This window comes from Marmota flaviventris, chromosome 9 (genome assembly GCF_047511675.1).
Source record: "Marmota flaviventris isolate mMarFla1 chromosome 9, mMarFla1.hap1, whole genome shotgun sequence".
NCBI classification, from domain to species: domain Eukaryota; kingdom Metazoa; phylum Chordata; class Mammalia; order Rodentia; family Sciuridae; genus Marmota; species Marmota flaviventris.
The window spans coordinates 102,780,044-102,792,341 of NC_092506.1; the positions used below are offsets into that span (position 1 = coordinate 102,780,044).

The 12,298-nt window shown below is 43.4% G+C and overlaps 1 protein-coding gene across 3 annotated transcripts in view; it reads right to left on the reverse strand.

Annotated features, from left to right (window-relative positions):
- Nucleotides 1-9,233: 9,233 nt before the first annotated feature.
- Jaml (junction adhesion molecule like) overlaps nucleotides 9,234-12,298 on the reverse strand; it is a 28,214-nt gene continuing 25,149 nt past the window's right edge. For all 3 annotated transcript variants that reach the window (XM_027930500.3, XM_027930499.3, XM_071616736.1), the window contains 2 exons: nucleotides 11,884-11,970; nucleotides 9,234-9,688 (listed from right to left, as the gene is read on the reverse strand). In XM_027930500.3, the coding sequence (XP_027786301.2) occupies nucleotides 9,620-9,688; nucleotides 11,884-11,970 (156 nt within the window). In that variant the 3' untranslated portion in view covers nucleotides 9,234-9,619. The remainder of the gene's footprint in view (nucleotides 9,689-11,883; nucleotides 11,971-12,298) is intronic.

Below are 12,298 nucleotides of genomic sequence, written 5' to 3' on the forward strand. Positions count from 1 at the left end.
GAATATTTTTTGCTGGCAGTACAATAAATAATAAAGGCAAACTTATATCAATTCTATCCAAATGCATATTTTCCATATATGTTTCAATGATTTTTAATGCCTTTCTTGCTTCAGGCGTCAACATGCGGGGTGAATTTGGATCTGATGGACCTTTTAGAATATCAAATAAAGGTCCCAACTCTCCTGTTGGTATGCCTAGATAAGGCCTTATCCAATTTATGTCTCCTAATAACTTTTGAAAGTCGTTAAGTGATTTGAGTTGATCTACTCGTATTTGAATTTTGGGTGGACGGACCATGGTTGAGGATAATAAAACCCCTAAATAATTAATTGGAAGATTTAATTGTACTTTATCTATTGCTATCTCTAGATTATAATTTTTTAATAAATTTGTAAGTGTGGCATAACATTCTAGCAATGTGTTTTTATCTTTATGTGCCAATAACACATCATCCATATAGTGAAATATTTGTAGTTCAGGATTTTGATTTCTAAGTGGCTGGATTGCTTTGTTAACATAAATTTGACACATAGTTGGACTATTAGCCATCCCTTGAGGGAGTACTTTCCATTCATATCTCTGATCAGGACCTTCATGATTTAGTGCAGGGATAGTAAATGCAAAATGTGGACTATCCTCGGGATGAATTGGAATTGAAAAAAAACAATCTTTAATATCTATAGCTAAAACATACCAGGTTTTTGGTAAAGCAGACAATTGGGGAATCCCTGATTGAGCAGGTCCCATAATAACCATCTCATTATTAATGGCTCTTAAATCTTGCAATAATCTCCATTTACCAGATTTTTTTTTAATGACAAAAATGGGAGTATTATGGGGAGATACGGAAGGTTGTATATGTCCCTCCGCTAATTGTTGTTTGACCAGGTCATGGGCTATTTGTATCTTTTCTTTAGTCAGGGGCCACTGAGGAACCCACACTGGTCTTTCTGATTTCCAAGTAATTTTGATTGTCTCAGTGGCCCTTTCTGAAAACCCAATCCATGTCTATTTGTTTCTTGATCTATTTGAATTGGTGCTGTCATACCTTGTTCTTGTTTTCTTAATCTTTCTTCTTTCCTAAAGCCTTGTCTAGCCCTAGTAGTGGGCGCATTAGGATTGATGTTATTTGTTAATGTCAAACCTAATTGATCTAGGACATCTCATCCCCATAAATTTATAGGAAGATGATCCAATACATAGGGCTGTATAGTTCCTTCACATCCTTCAGGATCCTTCCAATCTAATACCATTGCACTTCTATGGGGATTAGTTGCCACTCCTAGGCCTTGAAGCGTTTGAGTGGCTTGTTGTAATGGCCAATGTTTCGGCCATTCTTGATGAGATATGATGCTAAGGTCTGCACCTGTATCAAGTAGCCCATTAAAGTCATGTCCTTGAATATTTAGTTTTAGCATGGGGCGAGAATCTAGATTTAAAGACAGCATAGCCCAATCTACACCTGTGGAGCCTAATCCCTTGGAACCTCTTTCTACAGTACGACTGGAAAATTTATCATGTAGGCTGGGTATTATTAATAACTGTGCTATTCTATCTCCTGGTGAAATTACTGATATACCTCTTGGAGAACTAGCTATAATTTTTATTTCACCCTCATAATCGGGATCAATTACCCCAGGACTTATCATAAGTCCTTTTAGTGTTGAAGAACTGCGTCCCAATAATAAGCCTACTGTTCCTTGGGGAAGAGGTCCTTTTACTCCTGTGGGAATGATTTGAACTCCCATCTCTGGAGTTAGTACTGCTCTGGCAGAGGCGCAGATGTCCAACCCTGCGCTCCCTCTAGTTTGTCTGATGAGGGATTTAATGGATAATGCGTCCTGGGCACTACCTTGATGGTGCTGCTGGGTTCCTCCATTGCCCCGTATATTTGTGGTTTTGGGCCCCGGAGCATTGGGCCCTCCAGTCCGTTTTTTGGCAATGGAGCCTGATGTCTTTCTCCACAATATCGTGGGCAAACACTTGGTCCTTGTTTTTTGATAACGGAATACCCTCTATGGTGGTTTGAGAACGGCATTCATTAGCCCAATGCTTCCCTCTTCGGCATCGTGGGCAAATACCCGGTATTCTATTCCTTTGATACCTAGCCTTGTTAAACCCTCCTCCTATGGGGCAACTCCTTTTAAAATGTCCTGTTTGATCACAATTATAGCATGTTTTTGGCCTGGCATCTAAAGCCTGTTGTACTGCTGCTAAGACTTGCCCTTGTTCATTAATGTCTCTACATAATTTAATATATGTGTTTAAATCTTCATGTTTCCATGGTCTGATGACCTCTCTGCAGCAACGATTTGCTTGGTCATAAGCCAGTTGTTTTATAAATGGCATTGCCTGTTCTGTATCTCCAAATACTCTAGAAGCTGTCTGAATAAGCCTATCTACAAATTCAGCGTAAGGTTCATTAGCTCCTTGTATTACCTTAGATAATTGTCCTTGTAAATCTCCATGCCCCTGTAAAGTTTTCCATGCCCTAACTGCATCTACAGCAATTTGTGCGTATACGCCAGGATCATATTCAATTTGTTGCCGTTGACCCTTATAAGGTCCTTTTCCTAATAACATATCTAGATTTCTTTGAGGGTAACTGGCTGCTGCATTTCGCCTAGCTGTCTCCATGCAAAATTCCTCATTGGCAACCTTCCATAACAAATATTGTCCTCCATTTAGCACAGATCGACACATGTTAGCCCAATCTGCTGGCGTCATGTCTAAGTTGGTAATGGATTCGACCATGCTCACAGTGAAGGGTGCTTGTGGCCCGTAGGTTGTTACAGCCTCCTTTAATTGCTTCACTGTTTTGAAATCTAAAGCACGGTGAATTCGTTGCCCTCCTGCCTGCTCAAGTACAGGGCATGCTAATCTTTGGGGTCCTGCCTCAGGATTCCGTCCATCAACTATGGGAGTTGAGGGCCGCTCAGCTGTAGATGGAGCTGTTGGTTGAATTACGCCCTCTGGTGATAGAACGGGGTTAGTAGCAGCCTCCTGTTGTAATTCCCCGCCTGATGGTTGTTTTTCCTCTAAGCTTTCTTTCTTCAAATCTTCCTCTGTCTGACTAGCTTGAGAGACCTTCTCTTTCGCTTGACCTAACATGTTTTCTACCATAGCCTGGACCTCTAACAATTTACTTAACAGTCTTTCGGTTTGTTTTTTACTAGTTTCTAATCTACTATAAAGGTAACGCAACCCAATAAGATAGCATAAAACAAAACCGAAACAGAATGAAACAAAAACAGAACAAAGAATAGTTGTATCAATTTTCTCTTTCTCAGGGCCGAACAACTTCAAACCTTGAGCCAACCATTTTTCCCAGTTTGCCTGAGAAAATTCTAGGGATAGGCAGCTTGAAACAAAAACAAGATAAATCAAAACGAGAACACATTGTTTTTTGAAATGGTCACCCATTTTGTTGCCTTCCCTCAGGGGCGAGCAATTTTACTCACCTCCAAGCTTCAGGCGTTCCCCGTACGGGCCGCCAGTTGCCGCAGTCTGGCTGGGCACAAAATCACGAGCCACTCAAGCAGGAACAAACTTTATTTTTTGAAACTGCCGCCAATGTCCGGTACGCGCCCGGGAAGATTTTCGATCCACCCACGTGGCCTCCTCCTGGACCCGCAGAGGGCGCGCCTCCCCCGGAACTCCCTCCTACTCTACTTCCCCAACCAATGGGAACTCTCCAGGAGTCCTGTAGCCGGCCTAGGTGAACAGCAGGAGTCCAATATCCATATGAATGCAAATCTTAACATAATCATATCATCTCAATGGCTAGCTGGCGTCACCTTTCGACCAAAAATGCCATGCATCATATACTTGGCTCTTAGCAATACACAGCACCTAGCATCTTGTCTTTGCCTTTGCACTTTCCTTGTCTAGGAATGCCCTTCCTCTCTTGCCTGCTCAGAAGGCTCATGGTCTGTCTTCAAACATCTGTTCCAGCAGGGCATGGTGATACACAGCTGTAATCCCAGTGACTCAGGAGCCTGAGCAGGAAGATCACAAAGTTGAGGCCAGCCACAACAGCTTAGCAAGACCCTCTCTCAAAATTAAAATAAAATAAAAAGGACTAGAGATGTAGCTGAGTGGTAGAGTGCCCCTGGGTTCAATCCCTGGTGCTGAAAAAAAAAAAAAAAAAAAAAAAAAAGATCTGCTTCAAGTTCACCTATTCCTGATCTTCACATTACTTCTTTCTTCTGTGCACCTGTGTGTAGCACTGGGTACATTTACTCATTTATAAATCAAGTCACTCATTCAAGAAGTTCAAATATTGTAGTCTCACATTATCTGTGGAAGATGCATCCTAAGACCCTTGCTGATGCCTGAAACCACGAATAAAACCAAACCCTATCTACAATCACTGTGAATTCCATGGCAGTGGATCTGCTACCCAAGAAAACTACTAATTAACTGATGGACAGGTCACATACACATCATGGATTTGCTGGACAAGGGAATCACATGTATGCTTCCTAGGAAGAAACAGGACTAAGTACAAGATTTCATCACATTACTCAATTTAAAACTTATGAATTGTTTATTCTGGAATTTTCCATTTCATATTTTCAGACCACAGTTAACTGTGGCTAATTGAAACTGCAGAAAGCAAAACCAGGGATAAAAGAGATTACTATGCCTATTTAATGGCCCGATGTGCTTAATACTGGGCTAGAAACTGTACACCTGGAAATGACTGAGAAACAGCTTCCCATGAGTGCTCACTTTCTAGACAAGGAAATAAGTGCACAAATTCAGGCACAGTACATCATGATGAGTGCAATCCTGTCTGCAGGGAGAGAACTAAGTTCTCCTGGTGTTGTAGGAGTTGCCATGCTAACAGGATCAAAGAGTATTGTCATTATTTATTTCCCAACTCACTTTCCAACTTCATTCTGAGTATGGGCTAGGCCTCTGATGGTCCCTGAGCAGAAAGAGAATGAGCAATGTCTATGTCATGATCCAGGCAAGGGCAGAAATTCCACCAGCCTGACCCTACCCAGCCAGGGTGTGGGGGAACTGGTCCAGAGGCTTCCTGTGCAGGCTGCTCCACTCCACTCACTAGGACTTCCATTCAAGAAGGATTGTACCTTGTGGAGGTGGAGGCTGCAAGAGTCACAGAAAACACCTAAAGCAGGGTCTCTAAGCGCTTAAGGTCTCTGAGAGAAGATAAAGTGCCACATCTATGAAACAATTAGAGGACAACAGAAGATAAAAATCTGATCAAGTGTAGACATATCGAGGGAGGTGCAAAAACTCAAGAGATCACCCAGGCAGGACTTTCGGAGACTTGGGCAGGCAAGAAGGGAAAGGATAGCTCATGAGGCAAGAATGCACCAAGAGCAAAGGCTTAAATGCAGGATAGACAAGATATATAAAGCAGAAGATTTTATTTAAAAAAAAAAATAAAAGTGGGAGGATATATGGATGGGTAGACAAGATAGCACCCGAACACAGAAGGCCAGAAACATAGTTCCAGCACAGGAAAATCACCAGTGCTGACAAAACGAAAGAAAGGTCTTAGCTTTGGGAGAAACTCTGAGTTCCTTTAATTTTTGATTAAAAAAACAAAAAAAAAGATGTTTTGAGAGTCTGGTTTTACAGAAGTGGTCATGAATTGCCTGACCTCCCTTAAAGAAGCCTAGACCACATCTGCAAACCAGCTGGTCAGAAGGTCAGTGGTCCTGAGAAACTTTCTTTCAACTTAGGAAGAGGCTTACTGGTCTGTGTTGGAATGCAACTTACAGCCTAGGGCTCCTCAGCTCTCAGAAACCACTAATTCCGTGTCAGCATGGGCCCCTCTAACCACACACACACAGAGAGAGCTGGTATTTCACGAAAGGAAATTTCCAATGTAGACATGTGAGCACACTGTGGAGCCAAAATGGGAAGAGGAGTGGAGTTGCAAGGAACAGGGAGAGACAAAGGGTTGGCAGGGTCCTAAAGAAGGACCATCTAGGGGCTAGGGTTGTGGCTCAGTGGTAGAGTGCTCACCTAGCATTCACGAGGCACTGGGTTCAATCCTCAGCACCACATAAATGTAAAATAAAGATATTGTGTTCACCTAAAACTTAAGAATAAACATTAAAAAAAGAAGAAGAAGAAGAAGGACAGTCTATCTGCTAGTCCAGTGGACAGTCTGGCTGTTTCCAATTCCAGTAGCAACATTCTGTTTGTTTGAGGGTTTTTGTTTTGTTGCTCATTGTTTTGGTGTTGTTTTTGTTTTTTAAGGGGGCAGGGTCTCACTCTGTTTCCTCTCTGGCCTAGAACTCACTGGATCTGCCTGCCTCAGGCTCCCAAGTAGCTGGGATCACAGGCTTGTGCCACCAGCCTTCAACAGCCAAATTCTGGAGCTGCTAGATCCTGCATTATTCATGGGCGGCCCACCCCCTCCGGGCTTTCTCTTGGCAAGGACCTGTGTGCTTCTGGAAACCTTCAAATATGGGAGCATCTGGTGTTCTAGGGACCTAACATACTGAAAATTCAAGTAACAAAAGCGCTTGCTGAAGGATCTTCTACACCAGGGGACCCAGCTTGATCCCTTTCCAGCAGTTTTCCTGCCCTTCAGAATGTCACCCCTTGAACCCTTTGCCTAAGCTCAGCTTCCTAACTCTCTCTTTGAGTTAGAGGGACTTAGGTGTCTGAGTTTGTTTCCTGCCCATAGAAATAAAAATCAACAGGAGAGGGGCACTGAGTCACCAGAAGATATTGTCATCCATTCTGCTCAATTTTGTTATTAATGGCACAGACTGGTTAGCATGGCATTAAAAAAGAAAGAACCCGTTTCTGAATAGCAAGAGCTGGAAAAGATAAATCCAACTGAGGGCTCAGACCAGCACTGTTGTCTAAGCTATCTCATTTAGTAATTGCAAAAGAGAGAGAGAAAAAAATCCTACAGTCCCAAATTTACATGTACAGTCCCCAATTTACTATAGTTCAGTTTATGATTTTCAGCTTTTCAATGGTGCAAAAGCAATATGCATTCGGTAGAAACCATACTCTGAGTTTTGAATTGCAATCTGTTCTCAGGCTAGCGATCTGTGGTAAGATCCTCTCTCTCAGTGCTGAGCAATGGCAGCAAGCTGCAGCTTCCAGTCAGCCACATGATCCCAAAGGGGAACAACTCATCTTCCAGTGTTGCTACGTTATGATATTCTGTGGGTTATGCATATTGAATGCATTTTCAACTGATGATAATTTCAATTTATAATGGATATAACCACATCTCAGACAAGAAGCATCTGCATAGGGAAAACAGCCTCAGAGAATCTAAGAAAACTTTGCAGTATTGACAAGTAAGAGCCAGAACCTAGATTTGAACCAAACCATTTGACTTTGAAGCCTACTCCCTACACCGTCCACCTTTATGTTCCTGGATTTAATAGACAGTCCCTTGTAAGAAAATGACATAAGAGAACAAGTAAATCTTTTCCATGGTCTCCTACAGGAATGTGTTAGTTTTCAGCAAAGTTGGTATTTGACAACCATGGATTCCATCCTCAGCAGCAAATTCATGCCTAGGTATGAGAAGAAGGTTTGTGAGAGACAGGTAGGTTTCCTCTTCCTCCTCCCCAGACTCAACTGCTGAACCCAGAATGGAATCAAATTCAAATTTGGGTATGTTCACACTTCCACAATCAAAGTACCCTGAGAGGATGCAGTGGATAAGCTGTCCAGCCCACCCTCCAGCTCTTATTCCAGTGATTCTGTATCTTGAAGGCTGTCCAATGCATACATTTAGGGAAGTAGAAAAGGGCCCCTTAATGGCTCAGGAGGCAGAGGCAGGAAAATCATGAGTTCAAAGCCAGCCTCAGCAAAAAGCAAAGCACTAAGCAACTCAGTGAGACCCTGTCTCTAGATAAGATACCAAAAAAGGACTGCAGATGTGGTTCAGTGGTCAAGTTCAATCCCCAGTTACTGCCCCCCCCCTTATAAAAGGGGCTCCTTAACCCAAAGAAAAAAATGTGGAGGGTGGCCAGAAATGAAACCACTTCTTCCCCATAAACACTCTGGTTATGAAGAGTCCTTCCAGAGTCAAATTATAGTGCCAATATGTGTCCCTGGTATGTCTTGGACAGGATAGCACCTTCTATACGCATGTTGACATACTCCTTATTTAGAGCCAACAGAGCTCTGTCGCTAAACAAGAACAAAAAGAAAACTCTCAATGACTCTTCTTCATGGTTAAACAAGAAAAACTGGTATAAAAGAAAGAGCTCATAATGCCATGAGAGGGCCCCAATACTTGGAGGGCTTGAGGAATCATTCAAAATTGTAGCCCTGCTTGAGACTGGATCAGAAATCAGAGATGTGGAAAAGATCTCTTCTTTATTTGGGCCCTGAATGGCTCAATGTGGGGAAAAAGGGGTGCAGAGAATGAGAAAAGGCCTGTGGTAGCTGAGGAAAGGAGACAGGAGCTGAGTCCAGGCTGATCCCTAGAGACCAGAAGTCAGAGGTCAGAACCAAAGGATTTTTAAGACCAACTTATCAAATCTTACAATAGTAACCAAAAAGTGTTCAAACCTCACATTTCAGACCAAGAATTAAATCAGGGGTTGTCCATTTTTGCATTACTGCAGCATCACCTTTGAAAAAGACACACAAGTTGAGTGCAGTGGTGCACACCTGCAATCCCAGTGGCTCAGGAGGCTGAGGCAGGAGGATCACGAGTTCAAAGCCAGCCTCAGCAACTTAGTGAGGCCCTAAGCAACTCAGTGAGACCCTGTCTCTAAATAAAATACAAAAAAAGGGCTGAGGGGCTGAGGTTGTAGTTCAGTGGTAGAGTGGTTGCCTAGCACATGTGAGGCATTGGGTTCAATCCTTAGCACCACATAAAAATAAATAAATAAATGCATAAAAAGGGGAGTGGCTGGGGATGTAGCTCAGTGATTGAACACCCCTGGGTTCATTCCCCTGTACCAAAGAAAAAGACACTCCATGAGGAATTAGGAGGCCTATGGTGAGGCCCTGCAAGGACCAATGCTAATACCCAGGTGGAAGGAAGAACCACTAGTTCAAATCCCCAATCTGTGCTCAGACCTCACTTCCAACATGTTCCTGCTGTATGTTCCCAGGACCAACACCAGCCCAGCATGCAGAGTCACCATGAGGCTTCCCTCCAGGTGCTACAGTTGTTCCAGGAGTTCCAAACTATGGATTCCTTACCCAAACTCCACTTACCCCTCAGGCAGGGCATAAGAATGAATGATTTTCACAAACCATGTTTATTTAGGCATCATTTATTGATGGAATCATTTGCATTGGTTTTTATCTCTGTGATTCTTCTCAGTAGCTCAACCACAAAGCACATTGTCCATATGACGGGTCTGATCCGATGGAGTGCTTGAGGCCACCACAGTGCCTCAGCCAACTTCCTCTGGGCCCTTCTAGCCAGCCAAGTTCATTCTCTCCCTCTCCTCAGCAGAGCCTGCTCCTCCAGAGCTGTTCAGTCCTTCTGCCAGGCTCCAAACCCTCCATCTTCAGCCCTTTGATAAAAGCCAAGGATACCTGGAGGGCAGGGGTCTGAAATAACTGGTACAGTATCTCAGCAACACAGAGGGAGGACAGAGTCCCTGCCGCTGCTAAATTGAAGGAAACTCTCCTTTCTTCTCAAAAAGCATGCTCTGGTTTTGGAATTCCCCCAGCTGGAACTGACCTCAGAGAGGGCCAAACTGGGTGCTGTGGGGGAAGAGAAGAAAAAAACAAAGCACTGTAAGTAGTTCAGGGCCAGAAAAACAGCTCAGTGACAGTGTTAGAGCACTTGTCTAGTATGTGTGAGACCCTGGGTTCAGTCCCCAGGACAGGGGGAAAAAAAGGAAGGAAGGAAGGAAAGCTGTTTTCATGTGCCTGGCCCTGTACTGAATTTCACATGCATTGTCCTATTTGGTCCTCACCCCTGGGAAGGTAGGAATTATAATTTCCATTTTAAGGATAAGGAAATTGAGGTTCAGAGAGGCTAAATGACCTGCCTCTAAGTTAACATCTTGCTGCTAAGAGTCAGGAGTTGGAGCCAGGTGTGCCCAGCTCCAAAGCTTGTAATCTGAACCATTGTGTGTCCCGCTTTAGAAAGGGAGATCAGCATGGTGCTGGGAATCTATGGGAGATCTGTTCCAAGAATCCACAAATACCAAAATCCAGGGACACTCAACTCCCTCATATAAAAGGAGTTGTAATATTTGCATATAACCTACATCCATCCTCCTGTTCACTTCAAATCATCTCCAGATTACTTATAATACTTAATGCAATGGAAATACTATGTAAATTAGTGTTATGCTGTATTGTCTAGGGAATAGTGCAAGAAAAACCGTCGGCAAATGTCATTATAGATGCAACTTTTCCCCAAATACTTTCAGTCCATTGTTGGTTGAATCCATGGATGAAGAAAACACAGATACAGAGAAATAACTATACATTTAAGTAAATTTAATTGAAGCCAACAACAACAAAAATCAAAGGTTCTTAGTCAGACATAATTGTGCATGTCAGTAATCTCAAAAACTCAGGAGACTGAGGCAGGAGGAAGCACATTCAAGGCCAGGCTCAGTAACTTAGCAAGACCCTAGCTCAAAATAAAAAAAAAAAAAATAAGGGCTGGGGATTTAGCTCAGTGGTAGAGCGCCCCCTGGGTTCAATCCCTGGGAGAAAAAAAAATCCGAGTTTCTGTACTCTTGCTCTCTATAGAGAACACCTCTGCACTTGAGGTCTCATCCAAGTGTCCTGCAATCCAGAATTCATCCACAGGCTTATTTAGTTTGGCATAGAATGTTCTCAATTAACTTGAAGGCCTCTGAGTTTGTGGCCCTGGCCTCTCCTCACCCACCCTCTATTAGATGTGTTTCAAGGAGACGTGCTGTCCCCACAGGAGTTGTGATACATGGGGAAGGCAGCCATGAGAGCATTGTCACTCTTACATCATCTCCACCTTAAGACCTTCTGCAAACACCCTAGTGGGTGACACACCCAGCAGTAGCCACATCAGCAGGTCTGTGAAGGCCAGGGAGGCCCGACCAGTTACTGGAGCATCACATGGCAATAACAGGGGAAGGAGGTAGGAAAAAAAATGAGTCTATTCAACAGCAGCTTCAGAGCAGGACTCATGTTTCACTTGGTGGAACCAGGCCAGGTCCCTGACCTCACACTCCCCTGATCTCACATTTTCTCTGCTGCAGTCAGCTGGGAGTCATGTGTCCTCTGGACAGAATGACAAGAACAAACACAACCCGTCATTCCATAGCACAGGAAGCCAGCCTTTCTGACCCCAGCAGAACACTGCTCCTTCATGGGCCAGGTGCCTATAATTAGTCTACAAATAGCATCGAGCTATTGCCAGCTGACTCCTTTTGTCCCTACCCCTATTCACTGCAGAGCCACAGAAGTCTGAGCCAAGAAAAAGTAGGAATCAGACTCCATGCTATTCTCTGAAATTCAGCATGCAGACTGCATGCCAGCGGAATAGGCAAAAGCATTAAGAAGGCACAGAATTGAAAACTCCAAGGGTCAAAGGACTCTACTTTGGCCTTTTGATAGAAAAAAATAATCCCTTATAGTGTAATACTTGTCCAAGGATCCTAACACACTCTCTTTATTAGGTCTTACTTAATCAGGGCTGTGCTAATGAGGCAAAGACCTCTCCCTGCTCCCAGTGAAGTCACTTGCCACCTCTAGTGATGACTTTAATCCTCAAAATTGGGTATGAAGACAAGTTTGACAAGACACTTTTATCCAGCAGAGTTTATTTTCTCTGACTTCCTACTACTTAGAAAAATCTCTGTCCTCAGCAAACAGCCTCCCTGGGTGATCTAGTCACACATCTGCCACCCACGGTTGCCGTACCCTTCCCAGCCCCTTCTGTGGCCCAGAACCATCCTCACCATGGTCATGTAGGTGGCCTCTGATTTCCCACTTGGTTCTTCTTCCTCCCTCACTTCCTGTGTAGTTATAGAGGAGTAAACATGTTTCTAGAGGGAGAAAAAAGTGTAAAAAATTCCTAAAAATCAAGCAAATCTCATATCCAGAAATAAGTCCACCCAATCCCATTCACAGGGCATCAGCCATCCAAATGCGTAAGTTCAGAGGGTTACTGAGAGCCAGAGAATGATCGTCAAGAACCATAATTCAGCCTTTAGGCTTGAAAGCACTCAGCAGCAAAGGGTTGAGATTCTTCGCTTCACTGGGCATGGAGTTAGCAGCAGGGACCCCTTATCTTGCTAAATTACTTGTATTCTGTGGACATTTCCTTCTAATTAGAGTCATAGCAGAATGGCATTGATTAGCAGCTAATTGTCA